The sequence below is a fragment of the Osmerus eperlanus genome, chromosome 9 (assembly GCF_963692335.1).
Source record: "Osmerus eperlanus chromosome 9, fOsmEpe2.1, whole genome shotgun sequence".
Lineage (NCBI taxonomy): Eukaryota > Metazoa > Chordata > Actinopteri > Osmeriformes > Osmeridae > Osmerus > Osmerus eperlanus.
Window position 1 is genome coordinate 9065137 of NC_085026.1, and position 25802 is coordinate 9090938.

The 25802-nt window shown below is 43.3% G+C and overlaps 1 protein-coding gene and 1 long non-coding RNA gene across 3 annotated transcripts; one reads left to right on the forward strand and one right to left on the reverse strand.

The window, feature by feature from the left end:
• Positions 1 to 17312: 17312 nt before the first annotated feature.
• On the forward strand, positions 17313 to 20386 carry LOC134027150 (uncharacterized). Its single transcript, XR_009931424.1, has 3 exons — positions 17313 to 18330; positions 18592 to 18644; positions 19023 to 20386. It is a non-coding gene; the product is annotated as an uncharacterized LOC134027150 (long non-coding RNA).
• Positions 20387 to 21220: 834 nt separating this feature from the next.
• Positions 21221 to 25422, reverse strand: klf11b (Kruppel like factor 11b). Of its 2 annotated transcripts, none has more exons than XM_062469587.1 (4): positions 25232 to 25422; positions 23976 to 24248; positions 22263 to 23199; positions 21221 to 22007 (listed from the first exon to the last, which is right to left on the reverse strand). In XM_062469587.1, exons 1-4 carry the CDS (start codon positions 25271 to 25273, stop codon positions 21703 to 21705), a joined length of 1557 nt encoding a protein of 518 aa, XP_062325571.1. In that variant the 5' UTR covers positions 25274 to 25422; the 3' UTR covers positions 21221 to 21702. The 2 variants fall into 2 exon arrangements, with proteins under 2 accessions (XP_062325571.1, XP_062325572.1); XM_062469588.1 differs by lacking the exon at positions 25232 to 25422 and adding an exon at positions 24428 to 25182.
• Positions 25423 to 25802: the final 380 nt, after the last annotated feature.

Here is a 25802-nt window from a genome sequence, read left to right on the forward strand (position 1 = left end):
TATCACTTCTGTTACCGTGCTGTTGTGGCTCCACCACAACACTTGTTTTTTTATGAAGAACATGTCAACATAGAATTGATGGTTCTTGACATGAAGTCAAGAGATGTGACCTACGTCAAGAAACCCAACGTCGTCCCTCACAGACTACACGGATGTAGTCCGTTTCATTTGATGCGATTGCTTTAACTCTGCTAACACACATTGAAATGTGGTTGTGGCTGTGTGAGATGTCATGCTTCTTACATTATATTCCTGCTTTATTACACATGTAGAAGAAAATCATAATAACACATCACCTTGGCGACTGTCAAGATGTCCGCACTTTTTTTCTTCTAACTTCTGCAGACGTGTTTAATCCATTGGTGGAGATGATAAAGCAGAGCAAGGTACGGCTTGATGGAAAACACAGACGACATTCTAAATTTCCCTGATGAATTGGTCCATTTACTGAAATAAATTGAATTGATGTATGAGATCCCTGAAGGGCATGAAATTGTCCAGCTATGGAGGAAAACCCTCTTAGGGTCCATCTTGCAGGATCCCTGCTTATTTGGGTTACACAAAATACTAGATGTGCTCACTGCCTGTGCCCTCCCCCTCCCCGTCCTCCAGCCCAAACACACACACACACACACACACACACTTCTACAACTGAAAATGAACCAACCTTCCCGTTCTGGTTCTGAAGCACAGAAAATACAATGATTGCAATTCATGGATTTTGATTTGTTTCTTTGTACATTTGGGTAGAAAATGCATTGTTGAAAAATCTAAGGGATGTTTGTTCAGTCAAGCTAACTGTCCTCATACTAGCTTTTCTGGTACTTCATCCCATATGTGCAAGGTGAACTCTTCAGTGGGACATCAGGAATCCTTGTGTTGAAGCAGACGGTGAAAGCCCATTCAATATTCCTGTTGATTGGACAGCCATGATTAGTTCATGTTAGACAGATGTTTTTAAAAGGAGATGGTGCAATGTCTCCACCACCCCCTGATGGGCAATGTTGTATGAAAGTATCTTAACAGGGGTGTGATATCCATGCTAATGGCTACACATTGGCTCCAATGTATTCAATGAAGTCTTCGTTTGCTTCATCAGCAAGTTCATGTGTGTAGATACCATCTGGTAATCCAAGTTCCTGGGCCTCCAGATGCATCTAGTCGTGGCCAGGTTCTCTTTGGATGATTGAAATGTTTTGGATCTTGAGGGAGTAGGATGTTCGGTGGCCCATCATGTTGTTTTAATTCTAATGAGAGGAATGGTGCCTCAGCATGTGTGCCTGTGCTGTGGACCTGAAGACCTCTGGGTTCAATCCAGTTTTACTGGTTGTAGAGAAGTCTTCTTTCAGGTTGGGTGGAATTATATCATGTCTGAAATGAAATGCTAAAGAGCAGCTTGTCTTGTATTTTTTTTAATTACTTGTAAATATTTTTCTCCTTTAATTAGCTCCTCTTTAAGAAATTTAAACATGTGGCCTAATTAGATGGTGATTTTTTTCCTTAGTATTAGACTGTTGTTAAAGTATGAATCTAAAGTTAACAAGCTTCCATTATTATCAATTTCAGATTCCCCAGTTAGTCTGGTAACATCAAAGTCTTGTCTGCTTTTGAGAATTTTTAAGATATCTTAATCAGCGAAGGTTTTTTACATTGCCATCATGTCATATTACTGTAAGTCACCTATTTGTCTAGGCATTGATGTGCTATGCAAACATCCAGTAATCTCCATTCTTAGAAATCTATAATGACCATATTTTATTTTTGTTCCCATTTAAGTGAAAAGTGAAAATAGTCTTTTTTCGAGAAATAATGAGGATATATACTATTTAATGCTAATCATCACCTGGACTGGCCTTTTTCCAATATCAAAGACTGTGTTAGGGGCAGGAATCAAATACTTGCCTTCAGGAAAGTGGGAGAGCTGATTTGCTAAAGGGATATTTATACAGAATGGTAATTCTATATTTCAACCTCGGATCGGCAGTGACCCTGTGCCCCTTCAGTTTTGAAGTTTTCTTCTGATCAGGAAGATGGTACAATACACAATGTTTGCCCAGAAGATGGTGAAAAGTTTTCAAAACCCTCAGATTATCATAGAGGGCTGGTGGTTTGATCTCATAAAAAGAGAAGAAGTTGAGATGGACGGGTAGAATAAGCATGTACAATATATGGATATCTGTTGCTGAAATCTGAAAGACAATAGTAATACAGCGAAATGTGATCTTAAATTTTTTTCTTAAATCATCAAATCATCATTCCTGTTCATTTTAGATAAATGCATCATATTAGAAACGATCACAAATGTATTTGTAGATCTTTTTAGATTTTTACAGACAAACTAAATCGAGCAGGAAGGCTTTGCCTTTTTAACACACCTCAATGAACCCAAAAAAGCAAGGAAGCACAGACACACACACCTGTCCTTGGCTGAGGTGGAGACAGAGAGCAGAGGGATGTGCCAGGGGTTTGGAGTGTCTGTAATGAGGTTTGTACTGGTCATCTGGACCTGATGAGAGCGAGGCATCAGAGCCAAGGTCTGCTGCCCTGGTGGTTTGTGTTGGGGATCAATGGTCATTAATCTTGCTGGAGAGCCCATGGCTGCAGTTTCTTACTTTCTTTTTTTGGGGCAGGATCGGTAAGATCCTGCCTGGCTTGAATTCAAAAGGATTCAAAACCTAACTAAGTTCAGTCTGAACTAAATGATTGGTCTTGTTTATTACAGTCCTGTGACACCCACAGATATTGGATTTATTGAAATGTACTGTCAAACCTTTGATAGAAATCTTGAACTTAAACGACACAAATTCTAAACATCAGACAAAGTTACTGTTGAGCTGTTTTCTATTTGTATCTAAAAACAAGATGCATAAATCATAAATTGGACTCTTTCCAGACTTGTTTCAAGGATCTATCCTTTTGTCTTCCCTAGACAGCCTAAATAATTAATGTGAAGGTCAGTCAGTAAGCAGGAGTTTGCTCTCCTGTTCAAACCCCTGTGCCTGCACTCCCTTTTGAAGCACAGCTTACAACTGCTACCCACAACACACCAGCACACGCAGCTCTGCTTGACTGGAGTCAAGGGCACTTAGTGACATGATACTAATTGAGGGTGGCGTTGAGCTATAAAAATACCAACACATTGAAGTCAGGGAGAGCCAAATATCTCATAGGGCAAAGCCATAACTATACACCTCCTTGGTACTTCTGAGTGTCTCTGAGAGTTGAGAACTATAGTTCCTTTATCCTTCAAACTCAGCTGTTTCAATGGAAATGTACCCTCGGACAGACATTGTGCTGAGAGATTATTATTTTTTATATGAAAGATAAAGGCAAAAGTGCCCTTGATGAGTAAATTTTTTAAACTGTCAAATGTAAACCATTACAGCCAAAATGTGTCAGCCATTTCCCCTCTCCAAAATGTTAAAAAAGATGAAAGGTTGTAAATCAACTTAATTAGCCTTTCTTTTTTGCCTCTTCCATGAAAGCAAATGTTATTGTCACAGGGGTGGTGAGTGTCCTCATACGCATCCTGTTCCTGCAAAATTACAACTGTCAGTTTTTTTTTGTCTCGCTCGCCATTTTTCCTAGTGTCATTAAATGCAGAGCAAGGTGCAGTTAAATATCCCCTTGCATTTATTTAGACACCCGGCAGATGGTGTGCCCTGCTTCAGAACAAAGCTGACTTTATTGAAAATTGCTTTATAAAAAGACTGGGTGGAACGCACGTGTCCCTGTAGAGAATGACGTGAAAGGGAAGCAGCTTGGAAGTTTAACAAAGGGGGAGGGGGTAAAGAGACAGGCGTATAAATAAAGTCAGCAGTTCCATTCTGAAGTAAGTTATCAAACCGCTTTGTTTTTTTGGTTGTATGGTAACACAACAACTCATGCTGCGCCTTCAGTGTTAACGGTGTTGATTAAGACCTTCTCTGAGCCACCAGCACCCCACTCTATTTCCAACATCTGTGTCGTGAGTCTTAGGCATCTAAGCTCTTCATCTCGCACTGAGGAGCATGGCGCTTCCTCCACAGCCAGACTGCTGAGGATTAAGGCTTGATATCACAACAGCACCAAAGATATATTTAATACACGGGAGTCATTACTCACTCTTTCTAATTAATGCTAAGGCTGTTGTGGAATCAAGGCGTCATGCATTTCCCCCTGGTGGCCTTGAAGGACTCCAACTAACTGACCTGGGCCATGTAGCTTGAGTACTTGGCCATGAAAAACTAAATGTATTTTTAGGTATAATCAGACGTTGTTTTTATATCGAGCTAAAGCAGAGTACGTCCTGGGTCAGCTGTATGGAGTGGCTTCAGATGTAAAATGAAAGCTCCAAATCCCCGCGGTCATCGCACAGAGGAAAGGGATATTATCCACATTTTCAATTAGAGAAACAAATCCTCTGTGGCCCACTTATTCCAGACCTCCAGGAGTACAAAATAATGATGGAGAAATTAAACTTCTGTGTAAGACTACCAAATGAGGATATGTAAACAAGATTTATGTTGTTCTGTGAACGTAGCCGTGCCCCGTGGCAGCAAGAGAGTTTTAATATTTAATATCGCCGCTCTCTGACTCCAGGAAATCCACACGCAAACAGGGCTGCAGGAAGCTCATCTACTAGTATGAAGCTGTTTGTTACTGACTTATCGTCTGATTACTTCATAGTAGAAGCGTGGGGGAGTGGAGGTAACTGTGTCTGTGAATGACCAGTGAGTTGGTCGAATCGTTTTATTCTAGTGGTGTGGTGACGAAAGGTCTGTATGGAGGATGTGTTGCACTGGTAGGTGGGAAAGTGTAGCATCTAAATGGTACTGCAGCTTGATACTGTATAAAGCAAGGCTGCTGTCGCTAGCCCTGATGCTGAAGTAGTACAATTATCAGGTGCCTAAATCATCTTGCTTGTTGACTACAGTTTAGTAACATACATGTGCCCTCAAATACAACCCATATCTCCCTGTTGAACTCCTCATGGTAGTCACTGGGGTTAGATCCAGTTCAGCCAGTCCAGCACCAACTCAGCCCAGGGGAGATGAAGAAAGTAACCACCATTGACCTCATCTGGACCACTCTCTGGAAGCAGTGACAAGCTCAGCTGGACGAAGCCTGGCTACAACATGCCCCTGTAGGGACATCAGATTCCCTTCATGCAAGAATACATTAGCGTAACCCAAATGCCCCTTTTCTCATCAGTCTGTAAGTACTAATGGCTACTGAAGTCTACAGTATGAGAATCAGTCCAGGGAGAAGTTCATGGAGAGTAGAACTGATGTCGCTCTCTCAAGTGCTCAGAATGCCATTAGTCCCTTCTGTTCAAATGTGCCACTCAGCTAAATTGTGATGAGCACACATTCTTTCAATGCTGTACATTTCAGGACCGTTTATTTGGTACATTTATCCCTTTATACATCGTTGATAAACCTTCTTGCATGAAAAGAACAACTGATTTCAAAACAGCTTGTGTGGCTGTAGCTGTTTTTTCCAATGGTTCTGCCAGTCCGAATGTGTACTACATTGGTCTTTGACAGTTGTAGACAAGTTGATCTGAAAAAGATTCCTCAGGAGAACAGTTGGACAGAAGATTTCAAATCTCAAAAAGAACTATTTGTATCTTTTTTTCCATATGTTTTTAATGAATTGTGTTTAGTTCAGAATCAAACCTTCTTGATAGGACCAGTGACTCACATGACAGAGTTACTGTAATTGATCAAAGACCAGCCAAAGTCAGTGCCTTTCATCACCACCACCTCTTGTCTAGGTCTGAATACTGGAGCTTGCTAAATATTGGAAGACTTCAGAGGAAGGTGAGAAAAGTCGATAAACAAAAACAAATCAAACTTGTCCTTCAATGGCACTGGAGATGAAAGTGCATGTCTTTGTGTCAGATACTAGGAAGAGAAGCTGACTGTTTTCTTAGTCATGATAACTACAGGCAAGCTATGAAAGATTAACGAGAAGGCTACAGCGAGACTGAATCAAGTCAGGTCACGTAGTCACGTTAGAGACAGACAGGCTATTGTGAGAAGATCCCTCTTCTCTTTTTTTCATTTTTTTTCATCACTCTACCTCTGTCTCACTCAGTCAACCCCACTCTTCACTCCACCCTCCCCCCACCTTTCTATTCCACACCCTTTGTTCTATCACACCCACACCCCAGGAAACAATTTTGTCTTCTCAGAAGTTGTTATTTCAATCAATAATGCAAGATTCGTCCAAACTCTGATGATGAAACCTAACGTGCAATCAAACCTCTCAATAAAGTCGGCTCATGGAGGGGCAGTTTTGGGGGAAAGGTCAACTACGATAGGTCTTGACTGCATGCTACTAAAGGTTACCATGACCTTCAGGTGGGTGGTGTTTTGTGAGAGGCGGCCATTATGATATAAAAGGTAATGGAAACACCCAGTGTTGTGATTTGGATGGGGTTTAATTGTTACTTCATGACAAGGAAAGGTCAGGTGATGGCCTGCTTCAATCATTATCCTCTGTGTCCTGACAGGGTAATGGCATGAATGAATCTGCCTCATTGATGCATTGTCATCATGTAATGTAGCTAAGAAGCAAGTAGACCCTTTTAGATGAGAGCACATGGATGCTGATGTTTCCACTTGCTTCTCGCTTTCTGTAGCCACCGTAAACCATTATGTAGTCCTCATCGTCATGGCATGTCACAGGGTGGCAGATGAGCGACACATCCGCTGGATTCAAACCCCTCCTTTTCGGAGCAATCGTTGAAATGACCCGGGCATGTACGAACCCTCCGTGTGCAGGTGCACACAATTGCTTCCATCTGATTATTCACAGCAATCAAGAGTGCCTCGCATTCGCGGACATGCTCGTCGTGCGGCCGACGGAGGACGTGCGAGTCATCCCCTCCTACACAGGAGAGGACACCCATATCTTTCTTCTCTGTGTTCACATTAAGAGTCCAGACTTTAGCATGCGCTGATTAGAGCTTGTTTTCCTGTGGATGTGGACGAGTCGCGCTGAGGGGAGAGTGACAGACGTGTTCTCCGTGGCAGCTGACACGAGGGGTAATTGCACTGCTCCATAGCTAAAATGTCACCGCTCCTTTTATCCCAGGTGGGTCATTCCATCAACTAATAAATGCCATTCTCCCCCATCTCTCTCTGCCCCTCTCTCTCCCCCCCCCCCTCTCTCTCTCTCTCTCTCACTTTTCTATCTCTCTCCATCTGTCTTTTTTTCTATATGGCCCAAACACCATTACGTTTTACAATGCCACTCGTAAAAGAAATGCCCAATGGAACACATCTTAGAAAATGTCATTACCTTACTTATCCAATATCTAATTAGCCTAACAGTAATGTAGCAGTTAAGTCGTAGTATAAATGGCATTTCCTGCAGTTGTATCAGATACCTGGAACTGGGGAGGCAGTCACCGAATTAAAAAAAAAAGGTTTATGATTCAAACGTTTTTGTAATTCTGTGAAAACGTCTTTGGAGAATAAGGACAATCAATCCAGCATTTGATTTGGTTTACCACATTAGTTATTTCATTAGAAGATCCTTGTCAATAGTCTTGACTAGAGAGATCTCTAAGGTTATGTACAGACAACATAAACATTAAACTTTGGCATTTTTTTCTGGAGCTTGTTGCTCCTTCTTCCTGAATCACAACTCTTTGCAATGCATGCTACTTGGTCTTAATTCCTGCAGGGTTAGGGTTCCTCCCGCAATTACTGAAGACCTTATCTCATTTATATGGTAATAAAGCCACTCATATTAGCGCAAATGGTACAGATAGCAAGCTAAGCAGGGCTGGTCTTTCATATCCAGGGCTTGTTCATTCGGCTGCCTGACAGCTCTGGACAATGGGGAAAGGTGGTGTCATGGCTGGCATCCACCATCAAGGTCCAGTCTAGTGATTCTGCAGTTTACTGGGGGGAAGATCATTTACAAACTCGTAATTTTACGGACGAATCTGATTTTTAGGGATACACTTTAAACGTAGGTAATCTTGATTAGATATATATATATATGGGAGTCAGGTGGCTGAGCGGTTAGGGAATCGGGCTAGTCATCTGAAGGTTGCCAGTTCGATTCCCGGCCGTGTAAATTGACGTTGTGTCCTTGGGCAAGGCACTTCACCCTACTTGCCTCGGGGGGAATGTCCCTGTACTTACTGTAAGTCGCTCTGGATAAGAGCGTCTGCTAAAATGACTAAATGTAAAAAATAAAATGAAAAATGACTACATGTAAATATAATTTTGTTTAACTGCGCAAATGCATTTGAAGTAGTCCACTTCAGATAACCTCTACAATCTTCATTTTTTGGTTTATCTTTCATTAAAAAACTTCCAGTCAGAGTCTTTTGTCATCATCAAATTATACGATCTACTTCATAACATCAATCAAGAAAATCATCAGAAAAACAACCATTACACTAAGTACATGAAGGTAGATAAGCAACACCCTTCTGGAGATCACTGTAAGTTGATACTTCCGACTTGAGACACAGGAATCTCCAGCTAAACCTAGTATATCCTAAACCTTATATCCTTTATAACCATCCAGACTAATACAACAGTTACAGGTATTATAGGAATTTATTTTTGGCAGATATCTCAGTCTTACTTATCCTTTTCGGTTTTGCATCCAATACCTTTCCCAGGCAGGATTTGCACGGCTAAGACATGATTTGAATACTGACCAAAAAAGTTGAGAGACACGTTAGCGCCAACCTTCAGTACACGCTGTTAGTTATGGGTCATGCAGAAGTCAAAGAATCTGATAGGTTCTCTAGGAACATGAGCATTGAGAGTAATGAGGTCACAGGAAGAGAGGCTCAGAGCTGTGGCCTCAGCATGTCAGACCAGACCACTGCTGGGAAGAAGGATCTTCCTCAAGCGACTTTAGAACGCAGATTCCATTGCTTTGTTGAGTCACATATGTGGTGTATTTCAAAAACTGAAAGTTGTTTTGACATAAAGCAAATTGTGAAAGAGACAACTGCAGCATTTTCTAAGTTCTGCTCCCTCACCACCCCCCTAACCCCCTCCCCACCACCCCTCCATATCATGTTGAGAAAGCTGTTTCCTTGTCTCTCCAGTGACTGGACAGTCATCCACACAGCAGTACGAGTACATTAACGAGGAAAGTCTTATTGATTTCCTATGAAAGCACTGTGCTGCTTTGTTGCATTTCCTTAACCTTGACTCCCAGTTTCCATGGACTGCCATTTTCAGTTTTCGCAGAGTTGGATTTTTAATCTTGGAATCAGGGACGGATTTCTTTAGCTCTTTTTTCTTCCATATGGCCTCTGAAATTAATCACGTGAAGCTCAAATGCGGCATTTCAAATCAAAGTGTTTTGGGACAAAGGAAAAACCACTAAGCAGTGATAGAAATATGAGATACGATACACAAATAGCTTTCTCATGTTGACACATTTGAGAACTGAGGCCCTTCAAGCATCTCTCAGTAACCCTCTGTGTTTTCACAGTTATGTACAGTAGCATCCATGAAGACTGGGCAGCTGTGGACCGGTTCAGGCAGTCTGAGAGGTGTGGTTCGGGGGCAGAGCCGATCATGGTAGGGCCCTACAGAGGAGCCTAGGGAGGTCGGTCTTCTGTTTGACAGGCGGAACGGTTCCCTTCTCTCAGCGGAGAGTGTTTAAACAAGCTTGTCTTCTCGCAGGAGGGAGGGGCAAAAACGTTGTGCTGTGCCCAGTTTGAGTTCTGGAACCCTGACACACTTATGGTGACTGAGAGGCTGGAGAATGGAGTCTAGAAAAACACCTGGACCGTTGACAACATGTATCAAATACATCTACACTGATACCGATACTGTAATCCACTGCAATTCTATCTGGTGCGATGTTTAGGCTTGGTGTTTCCCACTGCTGTGAAAGTGGTGCCAGGGATGTGTGTCTGAAGACAGGCAGCGGGACATCTTCCCTGCCCTACCTCCAATGTCTCCCCTTCCTGCCCTGCCTTCTGACTCCCCTGCCTCTCCTGCATCCCCTGCCAGGTCTGGGGCTAGATAAAGGAAAGGTGCTGCTGTGAGCCTGAATAATTCAGTCACTCGGCTGACTTCAGGCTGACAAGGAGAACAACATAGGACTGAGAACATTCTTGAAGACAGTGGACACTTCACATGGACAGGAAGGAGGGTGCAAGGTTGTCATTATAACCACAGTCTATGAGGCAAGAAACAAATTATCTGGGTGGTAATACAATTTGCACAAATGTTAAAAGGTAGTAAACAATCATTTGACGGTGAGAGGGTTAGGAGATCTGGGACATGTACACATTTCACTTGTGGGTGAATGTGTATTTCCTTAGAGATTGGCAACTGAATTTGCAGCTGATTGAATCTCAGAAGCTAGACTATATAGGAGCCTCTCTCTACTCAGCATCAAACAACAGAAATCTACAAAAACGCTATCGTTCCACTAGAAACGACTTGTCTAAAGCGATTGTTTACTTGCTCTTTTCCAAACCGTAATTCTCAGACTTGATAGCTTACTTTCACATGATGTATTTCAGAAAATGCTGAGATGGCAAACTTAGATTGGCATGAAGTGCCATATGTTGGAGTATGCTGGCTGACTGGCCTCATGCATGGGTTGTTAACTTTAATGATCACCTCCCATTGACAGAAGAAGATAAGCACAGCAACAAAAAATACACAGATAAAATACACACTTTTCCTACACCTTTCTATTATGTCTGCCAGATTCGAGCAAATTGGAAATTGGTGCAGACAAGCACAAATCTCACCAATCCGTTTTTGTGGTTAATCACAGCATGTAACTTATCAAGTCAGCTGTATTGCTTTATAGCACATCTCTCTGTCCATCATGTGCTAAAGCTCTTATCCATTAACTCAGCTAGTGGTACAGCATGTGATGACGTTAGGGCTTGGCAGCATAGTGGCCGCTTGGGTCTCGGTGATGATGAACCACCAGTCCAGGCTCGTCTTGGTTCATCGATGGCCTAAGGATTAGCTTCACATGCTGTTAATTCAAAGGGTCACTCTAAAACTAGCTTTAATCACCTTGTTAATACATTAACAACATGGCCCCCTACTCTATCAGGCTTCAATCATGGGGAAGCAAGTAAACGAGGCACTTATCTGACACATCCCTATTCACCTGAGCGATTAGCCTAATGTGCTACAGTTAGCGAGAAGCACATAAATAATTTGCCCCAGATGACTTTGGTTCAGGCTAGGGTTTGTTACTTCCTGGTGCTGCACAGTGTTTTATTGGAGGTGAAAAAGCCAGGCGCACATACCTATACTCACAGACAGTATAGAAAACATACACACAGACATACACACTCTCTTTTTTTCTTTCTCACCTTCTCTCTCTCACCCTCTCTTTCTCACACACACACAGACACACTCACTCACACACACACACACAAACACACACACAGCTGGGCACAGAGTCCTCGTTAGGATGCTGGAACTGTGACAGAAACTTGGACCAGGGACAACCAGATGGAAGCGACAAATTAAAACGAGGTCTTGCAGTGGACTTTAACTGCATGTTAATAAAGGAAAACATTTAGTCAATAATGTTGCTGTAATTACACCCAAGCTGATTCCATCCCAAGAGTGGAGAGATGGAGGCAAGCACATTGAAGGCTCAGTAATTACCTCAACACTGCACCATGCAATTACCTGAGGGTCATTATATGAAACTGAAGACTGTGGTTTAAGATAATCTAACATGTTGTTGTTGAGGGGGTTTCACATGTGGAGAGTGGAGGTGAGATATACAAGCAGCTTTATTAAATGTATTGTCTGAGATTAAATCTAGTTTGGAAATAAATAGATGGAGACATATTGTAGGCTACTCTGTTGAGAATGTAGACCGTGCAAAACAGCCTGCATTTGTGTAATTTGTAGCCTTTTGTTCAGAGCATTTGAGGTTGTGGAACACTTTTTGTTGTTGACTTCCCATTGTAAGTTTTCAAATACAGTGTACTGTACTTGTAGTGTAGAGCACTTGTACTTGTAGGGTACTGGAAATGTAGTGCGTTTGTAGGACAAGAGACAAGCTTCTACTGAGGCATAGCTGGGATTTATTTTAATAGAAGCTGACAAACATCAAAATAAATACAAAGTCATTTTATTATAAACATGTTATGGTCAGCAAAGAGTAAGATGTTTTTTTTTTTACATCTGGTCTGGTTCTTTCACCCTCGCTTTCGTCTCTCTCTCTCTGTCTCTCTCTCTTTCTATATCTATCTTTCCTTATAGCACACTATCTCTGTGTCTCTGTATCTCGGCTTGCCCTCATTCTCGCCACCCTCTCCTGTCACATTTGCTCCTGCCTGTCAGGGAAACAGCTTGGGATCCTGAAACCCGTCTCCACGCCTCAGTTACATAAATGCCACACACTGTTTCAGTCCTCCACCTTATTTTTATACAGGCAGGACAGATAATGATGCCAGTCAACTAGAGTTCCTTTACATAACAATGGAGTTTGGTACACATATGTAACCCCCCCCCCCCACACACACACACACACACACACACACACATACATACACACTCTCCATCTCTCTTCTTAAACAGGAGGCTGGCTGTCGAAGCCTCCTAAGAAGTAGCAGCCCTATGATCTGCTTTCTATACCCTCTCTCTGAGACAACGAATGGTGTGCAGTGAGACTGGCTTTTTATACTGAACAGAGACACACAAGTGCCACATCGGATTAGAGGCACCGAGGGGACACTATACTGTTAACCTGGCTTCTCGGCTGGCTTCCTGGAAGCCCGCTGGGAACACTAAGGTTTTTATTCCAGATAATTACATCAAGTGGAGGAATGGGATTGCATGACCAATAGATTTTTTGCCATTTTACTGGGAGATTATATTTGTCGTGTCTCATAACTATCTAGTCTCGTGAGTTTACAGGGTAGACAGCATTCTGATCTTTCGTGGTTACACTCTATGTTCATGCTTGTTGACGTTTGTCTTGTAATATTCTGAAGAGATGGATAAATCTAAAATTTCACAAAACGTTGACCTCTCTCACAATAAAAACAAAACATGAAGATCTAATAATGTAGTGGATAATTGGACTGATGTGCTGATACAAGTAACATTGTGTTCAGTAGTTGCTTATCCCTCAGCACCGCTCAGCCCAGCGACAGTTACGATGCAAAATTCCCAGTGTATCATTTCAAAACCTCATTTTTATATCCTTAAGCGGCAAATGTGGAGCGCCACCTAGAGACCAATCTGGCTCAGACTTTCTAAGAGCAGAAATATGATGAAGTGAAATCAGAAGTACATTTCAAACAGGAATGAGACTTAAGCCTGTCTCTTATGCTCTTAGCAAAATAAGTTGAAGTTCTAAAATATGTTAAACTTTAGTAAGCGCAACAAATGAAAATATCCTGACCCAAATGTTACATGTGGTAATATGCATAGACGTAGCTAATCAAAAGAACCTGAGGGCTGCACAGAGTGTATTCATTTCCACTTCGAGGTATTGGCTGAAAAAGTCAGTATTAGTTCCACACCAGAGTTGGAGCCAGGATTTGACTGAGGCAATGTTTCACTGGAACTTCCTTTAATCAGCATGACGCACTGTCTGCCAAGGGAAGATTCAGAGCTAGCTAGGGAAACGTAAACACAACATAGAATAAAGGAAATACATTTAAAACGGTGTCTCATGGAGGTTGAAACACAGGTTAACAGAGGCCTAGGGATGCAGCCTGGGAAATGAGTTTACAGAGGGGAACTGATATCTGAGCCTCACTCCCAAGCCATGCGCTGAGGACAAAAATTAAATAGTGTTGATTTCCATAAAAAGGAAGGCAGTCGCTCAAAAAAGGTTTACAGAAAATACAGAAATTGTGTTTTTTTATAGCATTTCCCTTATAAGAACCAATTAAAATAAATCCAATGACAATCTAGGGCTATAGTAACATCTTTAATAAGCAATCAGGGGGAAAACACAAAGCCAGGCTTGGAACAGCGAAGTGAGGATGTTCTTACAGCTGTACTTGCTGCAATCTTTCTCCCAACAGTCCAGTCTGCCAGCTTTAAATACCAGAAGGGCCCTCACAGGTTAAACAAAACATGACTAATGAGGCAGCTCAAATCACGCTACACCAAAACAAAAATAAACATCATACATGTGGATAGAAGAACCTAATAATTTAACTACAGAATGGAATAGAAATAAATAAACCTCAACATAATTAGAAATATGGGAGTCAGATAATGCTAAGGAGGCTGTTATTGATTATCTGGTGTTTCCCAGGTACTCAACAAACTCCTCTTATCTGGAAGGTAATTAGCAAGAGAACAGGCTAGTATTGATTGTTTTATTTAAAACAAAGGCACAGTAATGGTTATTGGTTGATTACATGACCTTTGGCAGGAAAGCTTCAACTTGGTCTCTGGAACTGCAATAATGACCACAAAGTGAGAAGGGAATTGCCTTTGTATTGAACAAAGTAAAAAAAAAAAAATAGAGCAAACATACACAAACATAAACATTGAATTTTGAACCGATGTGACTACTCTGATATGTTTTATATGTGAGAACTAAAGAGACAACACCTTTCCATGTGGAGATGGAGACGTTAACTTTTTTCTTGCGCAGATAATTTTGTTTCATTACTTGTAAGACAGCCCTCTGTTCCTCTGAGGAAGAGGTGTCGGTAGTATGGGGTTGCTTTCATTCTAGCACCATCTGCTGGTGAGAAATATAACAATTCCAGTGCCATGGAAATAGCACATTACGTTTAGAAATTTACATTTAGTCATTTAGCAGACGCTCTTATCCAGAGCGACTTACAGTAAGTACAGGGACATTCCCCCGAGGCAAGTAGGGTGAAGTGCCTTGCCCAAGGACACAACGTCAGTTGGCATGACCGGGAATCGAACTGGCAACCTTCGGATTACTAGCCAGCTCACTCAGCCACTCAGCCAACTGACTCCCACATACAAATGTATCAAGTGTAAAACAAGTTAAATATTTAAATGTAAGTTTTAATTAATGGGTGTACATTACAATCACACAGCCTAGTCACAGAATGTAAACAATATCCATTCATGAACATAATGTCAACTGAAAACCTAACATAATTTCTGTGTCCTCTTACGTAATTACATCGGCATGAGCAACATATATTATCCTCCTAAAGGTGACCTGAAAGTCAAATTGCGTCAGAGTGACGTACTTTCAACAGATTTTCAATGTCATCAAAGCGCGTTATTCACACCCCAGCAATCTAACAGACAGAGAGAGGAGTTGGGAGATATATGGGACAGCCCTTTTTACACTACAGCTGCACGTCTCATGCGTGCAATGGTGGTTACCCCGGAAACATGATGTCACCGTGTCAGGGGTTTGCAGTGGAAATCCGTTTGGGCTCTGTTCATGTCTTCTGCATCTTAGCTCTCAGAAGACATTCCCATTCTCTGGGAACCAAATAAAAGACTTTCCAGATACACTGTACACCTGCAGTATGTTCAAACTGTGGCACATGAAGCACAAGTCAACACAATGTCATAGTGTTTGACTAGCTTGCAGCTTTGTAGCACCTTTACCCACCAACTATCATAATATTATGATTATCAGCACTACTTCCAATTTTCCGTTTAGTCCTTGTTGTATCACTAAAAAGAGTGCATACAAGTACATGAGCAGCTATAGAAGGTCTACACATGGAGACCAGAGAGCATGATGGGATGTAAGCAGATCTGTGGCTGTCTAGACTTTCTGACATGTGGTGTTTGTATACCTGAGAGAGGAAGAGGTCCCAGACAGCTCTGTTTAACTGGAATACCTATCAGTGGGCAGTTTGCTTGTTAAAACATTCCCTGTAAATCTGGTCCCCATGGTAAAAAAGTCTACTTGACTTATTGAGCCTTCTTGAGAATATTCTTATTTTTGGTTACGTGCAAGGGAGAATAACCTCTGAGCAGCCATTCACCATTCATCAAAGAGAAATGGGATATCTTGAGAGTTCTTCTGAAAGTGTTGAATAAAGTAGTGCTTCCTTTCAAGGAAGCACAACCCTGTTCTCTGGAGTCTCTGTGGAGGGGTTTCTTCTGAGCTATAAGAAGACTGAAAACCACAGAAATGCCTCCTACTAGCTGGGCTGTGGCCTCCCTCCCTTTCCCCTTCACTCGCTCTTTCAATCCTCCCTCTTCTCTCTGCTCTCCTCTTTTTATCCTATTTCTCTATTTTATTTGTCCTCTATTTCTCCTTCATGTTCCTCTCTCTCTCTCTCTTTCTCATTGTTTCTCCCTTGTCTGTCTACACTGTCCACCCCTCTCTCCCTCCCTCTATCGTCCTCCCTCCCTCTCTCCCTCTCTCCAGCTGTGGAGCCTCCCTCTGCTCTGGGAGCTGTTGAGTTCTTATCCAGATGTTCCAAGCCTCCTTTGGGACTGAAGAATGTAACAGTGAATAACAAAAACGGTCTGGTCAGAAATACACAAACACAGTCACATAAGTACATACCACACATATCAAGAATAAGGTTTGGAAACTTTGAAGATGAAAGTCATGAGTGATGACGTTGCCCTTAAAGGCCAGTATGGTGTCTTTGACTTTGTGGCTCTAGGACACATACTGTATAGCTGTGTGTTTGTGTATGTTCATCAGAGAGAGAAAGCGAGAGATTGAAAATGACTGTTAGCAAACAAGTCCAGCCGGTTAACTTTGGACAGCTCTTGCTGGACAGCAGAAGGACCTGACAGAGAGAAATGCCCTGCTGGTCCTTTTGTTAACGCAAGTGGACTAAACAAAGACTTACTGAGGGATCTCCAGGAAGCCTATGCTGTTGGATTGGAATTCCCCTCTCTCTTGTGTGTCTCTGAGTTCTAATCTCTCAACACTGGGTTGTGAGGCTGGGGTTTCGTCTCTGACAGGACCCCACATCCTTCTTGGCTCACGCATGGCAATAAAAGCTATTATCTGAACACAGGGAGGCAATGGGCCGCTTATTGTTGCTGACAAGATCTGGCAGACATATATCACAGTAATTACTGTGTCTTTTCTTTCTTTACAACTAGGCATTGTTTTGCGCTTTTCTAGACCCCCTGCATGTTTAATTCCTGTTGATGTGGGTTTCAGCTTGGCTATTCAATCATCATTATTTCCCCTGCAACAGATTTAATGTTTACGAATTTCTTTCTTTGCTCTATTGAAAGTCAATGAGGTGGAACTGTTCAGTTTCTCACTTGAGCAAGACTTTCTTATGTGAAAAAAACGCAATGGTGTGGGGAGGAGATAAACAACGAATACTTGAAAGGGGTTGGCCTCTTAAAATTCCAAATAAAACATGATGGAGAAGGCGGAGACTTCGCCCCACCGCGGTTCTGAGTGGTCGTTATGTAACGGTTACATTGAGCGCCTCTCTCCAGCTGTTCTCGCAGGGTCCCGGGAACTGTCTGAAAGTTTGTTCCGAGCGGGACGAGATTCGTGATAGGTCTGACCCTTGGTATTGTCGTGGCTACTTTAGGAGACGTTGGATTGTAAACAGTGCCTACTTTTCCTAGACAGTGTTCTTAGATGGGATGGGGATCTGAAGAGCGCAACGTTTTGGTATTGGTCTTGCTTATTAATGGTTTGTCAATGACCCAAGAGCTTTCACTGTTTGGGCTAAATTATTTTTGTTTTAGGGAATAGTTTAATATCAACGTAATGCAACTTCTCAAGTGGCATGTCACAACGTTGTTCATGCATGGACCACGGCATGGAGACAAGTTAATTTTTAACTTCTAAGTTTCTGGAAAACTTTGTGGGGGTCAAGAGAATCTCGAAATGGGAGCGTGTCTCAACTTTGCCTCGTAACGTTTAACAGACTATAGTGCCACTACCGAGGACAACAATATGGGCAGCGGCACAAGCAGAGGGAAGAAAGTTGCACCTGCAAATGTCAGAGAAATAACCGTCTTAAACCGAGATGATAATATAGTACATTCCCTAAATGAGGACAACCCTCTTCAACCCGTAAAAATACCAACGTTTTCTAACTTTACCCTGTCACAAAACATGGCAAAGCACGACTGTCACAGCGAAGGACACCACTCCGAATTCTCAGCAGACGAGGATGACATAGCTGAGGAGCTGGACCGAGTTTTGTCTGAATATGAACGTCCAAGAGGAATATTTTCTAAAGGAACAAATTCACCGAAAAAGTCATTCATCAGGTCTAAAACATATGGCTTCTGTAGACGGTTAAACCATGAAAGAGAGTTAAATTCGAGTCCTCACTTGCCAAGACCCGAACAGTTTGAGAAAGAAAGTCTGCCGTGCATCAGAGCAGAAAGAGTCGACAAGAAAAACTCACTACACCAGACAGCCCCTTGCCCTGAAAGCGCTTTGAGAAGTGTAAGAGCATATTTACACAACACAATAGTTAACATTAGCATTAGGCCTACATCGGATAACGAGTTATGTTTATGGTAGGGTTACGACTGAAATAGACGAGACCGATTGCATATTGATTTGCTCCTGTTAAAGACATTTCTAAAATAACGTAGGCTAACTCTAAATGTATTTGTTTTCTTTAAGATTAAAATATAGATGAACAGGGTATGGAACGTCTTAAAATGATGCCATTGTTGTGTTAATGATCAAACCTTCCAACAGGCTTTGTTGACTGTTGTCAGTGTCGAGTCGGGTACTGGCGCAGATACAGCCTCGTAAGTAACCAACTCTGATAAATAATTAATTGATTTGCTCAATGTGGCACACACACGATGTCTGTACCCTAAATGCCTGTTGCGCAAGATCGAATTTACCGTAAACATATCGAAATACCAAACTATTGTGGTAATGGCAGATCAGATCAGTATAACGTCCAATTAAAAAAAGAGAAGAATTTCTGACAGTGAGACTGAGAAATTACTTAGACAATAGGTAGGCCTAATCATGGTCAGTATTTTTCATCTAGCTGTATAGTCCCTAATGCATGACATACATTGATACAAAAAAAAACAATTTGAAGACAGAACCATCAGTTATTGTTTCATATTAGCCAGGTTGAAGTTGACACATAGCCTATCTCTATTTCCCTTCAGCATCTCTGAAGGTTGCCACAGCCCATCAGTGACGATGCCTGTCATGCTGTACGATGGAACAGAAGAGGAGCTGATGGACACTATAGAGAGGGAATTTAGCTAGTCTTCTGCTAGCCCAGCATCCTTCAGCCCAACATCCTGCAGCCCAACATCCTGCAGCCTAACATCCTGCAGCTCAACATCCTGCAGGCCAACATCCTGCTGCGGCACAGCATCTTGCAGCCCAACATCTTGCCGCAGCCCAGCATCCTGCAGCCTAACATCCTGCAGCTCAACATCCTGCAGCCCAACATCCTGCAGCCTAACATCCTGCAGCTCAACATCCTGCAGCCCAACATCCTGCAGCCTAACATCCTGCAGCTCAACATCCTGCAGCCCAACATCCTGCAGCCCAACATCCTGCAGCTCAACATCCTGCAGTTACTGTGACTTAATTACTGTGTTGGCTAAGAAGTGGGGCAGCAGGGTAACCTGCACTCCTCAACCAGACACATGGATGTTTATTACATGAGCCTCCGCTCTTAGACATCCTACGATAAGGTGTCACCCTCTGAATCAAGTCACTTCCCCCGAGGAATAATTAATGGTTAACACAGTGATAACTATTTAACACTTCAGCAGGGGAGGATATCTGTTAATGGATAATAGACAGAGCCTTTTGGTGTGCCGTTACATATTTTATATACGTTTATAACTTCAGCATCAAGTATTCCTTGCGTTTAAAAGTGGTGGATGGTTAAACTGGTATGGTCTGACCATAAATATATGAGCTACACTTATTTTGCTAGTCATCAGTTTTTCAGCAAGTTGTAAGTCCGGCCCTCTCTTCAACTGCTCTGGAGAGGTATGTGCAGGGATTGTGCGTTTAAGGTTCATTTCCTGACCACAGTCCCTGTGGTCTCCCCACCCTTCCGTAGAAGGATGTTGGTGTATGTTTGTGGAGAGGGTTTAGAAGGGGCTCAGAGTGGCCCCTTCTGTGGCCGCTTGTATTCTGCTGATTCTAGATGTTTCCGTGCATAGGATCTCACTGCCACCTAGTGGTGAGATATTGCAATTGTACAAAAAAAAAGGAACATAGCTGTGGTGTAAAAAGGTTTTTGACCCCACCCATGGATGCAAGCACAACAGCACACACACACACACACATGAACTCACAAGCACATCACATGTTAGCCAGTTCAGGCAAGTAACATAGACAATCATCCATTCTGTCACACAAACTCCATTATGCCATTGGCTAGTCCCAAGTATTCTATTCCATTTGTTTACTTAAAGGTGGTTAGATGTACAGTGCAAATACGTGCAACAATGTTTTGTACTTATTTTTTATTGTACACAAATAATAAATGTTATTCTTGTTTAAACCTAGTTATTTCTCATGTTTGAACTCATTCAAGTTGTCCACCAGATGTTCCTGTTCAACACAGGCAGTTAGATGTTCTTTCCGTGTGTAAGTCGGTCAGTAAGGCAGAGGGGAGGGTGTCCAACAAGCTTGTTGATTGGTCGCACCCACTAACACTTCACAGTTCTTACACTCTGATTGGACAGTTGTTACCAGGTGTGGTACAACTGTATATATTAACTGTTTAACAGTTTAAGTTGGTGTCTGTGAATGTGTGTACATCTAATGAATACATAAAAAAAGGTATAAACAAATAGTATATGCGACAATTAAAAGGGTGTTATTTAACATTTGCAGAGTACCTCCCCATCATAAATTCACAGTGGAGTGAGGATGTTGCCCAACAGTATAGCATGCAATCTTAAATCACCCAGAAAAAAAAAGAAATGTTGAACTTAACAATGAAACGCAATGTCTGGAATCAAGATTATACAGATTGATATAATTGACAGTTACTCCACTCCCCACACCCACAGATGAACAGGACAGAAAGTCTCTTGTGGTTGAGCTAAGCCCACAGGAGGCCCAGAGTAGTGGTCTGCACATTCAGCAGGACGTGTGTTCCACTTGGCTGTTGAAGGAAGAAGGAGCGGGGCAAGCGGTCTCACACCATGACACACACAGGAAGTGGCAATAGCTATTACTCCTTCCCATCTGAAATGACTGGACATAAGTGCTGACTGAATCAGCATCCTGGAAATAGATGATAAATCATGTTTTTCTCAATCAGATGACTGATACATTTGTATGAGCGAGGAGGATTGAGGAAAGTGAAGTAAACGATGGAGGCAACATGACTGTTCTTTTGTATCCCTTTATTACAAATGCGTATTAAATAATATGAAAAAGTTAACAGAGTAAGGAACAATCCCAGTATTGATAATTACTGTCCACTCGATTGTTTTTACAACATTACAACAACATTTTCCCAAATTTGACACATAAATGTAGTTCTTAATACAACACAAATACAAAGATATAGACATTTACAAATATACAAAAATCGAGTGAAATGTGTAAGACAAACTTCATAGGCTTTGGCAAAAGAGTGCATACATGTTTTTATAGAATATATGAAAGTAAACAAATATAATTCCTTTCGCAAAAGAAAACGTACAAATGAGCAGTAGAGAAAGTCCAGTGCATGTTTGAGAGAGTTTTTCCATGAGATATTTGGGAGTCCTGAGTGCTTGGCTGCCCCCTATGCCTGTGGTGGGGACGGGGTTATAGGTCATAGGTCATGATGGAGGGTTTTGGTGGGGGGGAGGGGTCACCAGTCTAGTTAGAGGAAGGGACCAGCATACCAAGTGTGGCGATGGGGGTGGGAGAGAGGGTGGGAGCGGTCTTGGATGTGGCCATCTTGTTGAGGGTGCGGACCTCCGCCTGCCAGGAAGGAATCTTCTTGGTGGTCATGTGACGGCGGGCATGTTTGGTCAGGTGGTCGCTGCGCATGAAGCGCCGGTCACACACAGGGCAGACAAACTTCTTCTCTCCTGTGTGTGTCCGCCGATGACGTGAGAGCTCATCGGAGCGAGCAAACTTCTTCTCACAACCTTCCCAGCTGCAGCTGAAGGGCTTCTCACCTAGCACAGATAAAAACAAAGGGAGAACATGTTTTAGGGTGTGAGTAAGTGAATGAGTCATTGCTACATAGTCACAAGCTAATTTGCACATGTTTAGTCAAGTTGAGTCAATACAATGAGTTCATTCTCTTCGGGGTGCAAGAGGAGACAGAGGAAGAGATGGTATATCTCCAATAGACAATGACTACGATTCAACTGCATCACTAATGACTCATTCACTTCAAAAAGGCTCTGTGTGTGTGTGTTCAGTCTCACCTGTGTGTGTTCTGAGGTGAGCCTTGAGGTGGGAGCTCTTGAAGTAGGTCTTCCTGCAGCCCGGGAAGTTGCAGACGTAGTTCCGGCGGCGGGAGAAGTCCATCTTGGCGGCGCTGCAGGGTCCAGCGGGAACATAGACGGGGGCTGGGGCCAGAGGTAGCAGCTTGGTGTTGCCCAGTGTCATGACAGTCTGGGGGCAGTTGGGAGCCTGAGAGATGGAGGACTGGGGCAGGACCAGCATCACTGTGCCCTGGGGCATGGGTGAGCCCATGAGGAGGGGCTGCTGCAGGGACGGGGTGCCAGCAGGGGGGCTAGGGAGGATGGAGGTGGTGGTTCTCATCCCGCAACTCGAAGTCTGGACTGTACCATTGATGAAAGCAGAGATCATGCCTTGTTGGTTGCTCACTGGGAACATCTGGCAGATGATTGGAGAGCTAGTCACAGGGAGTGGGGAGAGGGGCATAGTAGTGGGAGGGCTGACATGTGGTTGGCAGATTGCTGGCATGGGGGTGTGGCTGTCCTTACAGAGTCCTCTGTGAATGGCCTGTGGCTCTGTCTTGCAGTGGGAGGGTGTGGGTGTGAAGGGGGAAGATGGAGAGTGGGGTGGAAGTGGGGAGTTATTCTCTTCTGTCTTGACAGCGAGCTGCACGCATCCAGGTGTCTGTGAGGCTCCACGTGTGGCAGAGAAGGAGGGAAATGGAATGTGCTGGCAGGGGGAGCTGTCTGCAGTGTGGCGGATCACGCTGGTTGCCATGGCTTTGCAAGGAGCAGGTGCTGGGGGAGTTACAGCCAAGGAGGCCATGCCCTGGACGTGACCCTGGAGCCGGGTCCCACAGGTGCTGGGGCCTGGCCGGGTCAGAGAAGAGGTACTGGTGTGGATTGCAGTGCTGCTACTGGAGGTCTCAGCGAAGCTGGGACTGTGAGGGGGAGTCATACACTAGAGACAGAAGAGGAAGAGGCAAAAGAAACATATTAACACAGCTGTAAAGAAAAAACAACAGGAGCAGCAAAGTGCTGGCAGTATAACAATACTGGACACAGAAACTGTACTGGGTGTCCCCTGTTTCAAGTAGTAGGTGGGATGCTGCTGTTAGGAGATATTCGTGTCCCGAGAAGCATGACACAGAAGGTCTAATGACCATTTAGAGCTGTAAACTGACTTTTATGACCGGCGTGCAGTCAAGAGGATGAGCAAGTGGGTGAAGTTCAACACCCACCTGGTGCTTATCTCTGATCCACCTACGTGCCACCTGGGAGGCCCCCCCCCCCCCCCCCCCCCGCCCTCCACCCCCACCCATCCCTAAGTTTTCAGTATATGCATAACCTGGAGACTTGGGATGGGGTTATCAGCTGTCGAGAGGCCCGAGACCCAGAGGTTTACACAGCTAAACCAAGGCCCCAAGTATCTGTTTACCAACCAAACACAGATCCTTATCTTCGTATTTGTTTACACTGACCCGCTGTTTCGCTCACCTATCACTAAGGCAGGCTCAGCCTCCACACAACCTACCCCCCCAAACCTCGGTGGCTCCCATGCAGACAAAAAAAAGTGTTTCAATGTGTTCAATGTGTTGTTGAATAAAGATTTACGTGTTGGCAGCATTAAGCACTGCTTATGTAACTTGATATGCCTCTGTGTATTTACTGCCATTACACCCGCTAATAAAGAGATAAAAAAAAACATCTGTGGCATTACATTGTTTACTCTCTTACCAGGGAGGAAAGGGAAACAAAGTCCTTGGGAGTCTCCGGAGGTTCCGGGGGGAGAAGGGAGTCGCAGGAGTCCGATGCAGGGGTGAGGGGCCTGGGCTTGCAGGAGCTGGATTTACTGCTGTTGAAGGTCTGGCCCCAAGAGCTCATGCAGACCAGGGCCTCAGCAGCTTCCAGGTCTGTGTACTCCAGACTGGCCGAGGCTGCAGCACCACACAGCTCACTGTCGTACCTCCTCCTCTTCTGGAAGGAGACACTCTGGTCCATACGTTCTGCCTGGGGGACCAGAGAGACAAAGGAAGGTGGAAAGTTAGACCGAATCATATGTCTATGTCATACAAAGTAGTATGTGATACTGATGACAACAGGTAACAACACTGTAGCACTACCAGCCCATATTACTCAAACTGAGAACATTCGTTGTGGAGGACTGAACCTCGATAATAAACCCAGACCTGACTTAGAGATGCATTAAGATGAGAGATGAGTTAACCCTAAACAGTGCCTTTCCTCACCAGTCCTTTGCTCTGAGTTTCAGTGTCTCTTGCTAAGACTCATCACAGTGACCAGGCCAGGGCTGAGGGGCAGGGGTATAAGAGACAACACCCCATCTAGACTTGCCCCAGGCAAGCAGCCAAGGCACCTCCCACTGCCAAATATAGAGCACAGAGTGACGTGCTCCCATGACTAGCCATGTGAAACCCCCATGCACAGGAGACGTTAGTCAGTGGGCTGCATCAGGAAATGCTCCCTTTTCCTTATCTAATGGTGATGTGAGAGTGGTGACCCTATGTCCACTCCCTAACAAAACATGTGAACTGTTCAGACAAACAACGGAATGTGTGTAATATATAATGCATGTATATGTTTAGTTACACACACAAACATAGTAGACCACCTGGGGCCCGGGTAAATTGAGAGTATTTCTGGAGGTAATTAAATTACATGAAGACTATTTCAGAGGCACACTCTTACAGTTGGCGTGTTGTTGTTTTTCTTCGGGAACTTCTAAAGTGAGTCCATCCCAATGAGCCGGCGAAATAGACATTGTTCATCCAAAATATTAGCTGACAAAATCCCTCCGCATTTTCAGTTGAATTTTTTATTTAAAAGATGTTAATACATCAGAAATCGCGTAAATAAAGCTAGGCATTAGATTAGGCTACTTGCCGCAAAACGTAATTGTCACTAAATGAGATGTTTATAAATACCATGAAACGAATTATCATGGTCCTATATATAAGTATCATGCTACTTACCCCACATGATTCTTCCATCTCTGCAAATGTACGTGATGGCATCACTAAATAAATCTTTCACTCAATATTGTCAAGCCAATATGAAACAAAGAAGCGGTTGCGCTCCGCCTTCACAATGTAGCCTGGGTGCGCTCGAAGTCGTTTCTCACTGGGTCCTTTCTCAGCTGAGCGTAGAACATGAGGGGAAAAAAAGGAAAACAAAATTCACAACACACAAGCGGGTGGCAACATGCCACCAATGAAAAACAAATGTGTGTGAGACCTTATCCAATGGCAAATGAGACGACGCGTGAACAGTGCATGGTAGCCATGCGATTGGAGGAAATAGGGTGCGTGGCTGTTGGTGGGCGCGCAGGGGGAGTCAGCAGTGTCAGGGTAAACCCGATGAACTGCTAGTCTGAAAACTAGGCAAAAGGTCGCCCCAGTGCAGAATAAGGGGAACCGTGAGTTCCCCTCGTGTGCCTGGCCCGTGATTGCTTCACTGCAAAGTTAGTTGATGAAATTTCACTGATTTGTGTTCATCTGTTTTCCAATAATGAAACACTATGCTGTTGATATAAAAATGTGTTTC

Excerpts from the sequence above, each read along its gene's own strand:
- klf11b (XM_062469587.1), bottom strand. The coding sequence starts at position 25,273 with ATGCCATCACGTACATTTGCAGAGATGGAAGAATCATGTGGG. Across the intron at positions 24,249-25,231 it reads AGATGGAAGAATCATGTGGG|GCAGAACGTATGGACCAGAG; the intron begins GTAAGTAGCATG and ends CTGGTCCCCCAG. Across the intron at positions 23,200-23,975 it reads TTGTTTCCCTTTCCTCCCTG|TGTATGACTCCCCCTCACAG; the intron begins GTAAGAGAGTAA and ends TTCTGTCTCTAG.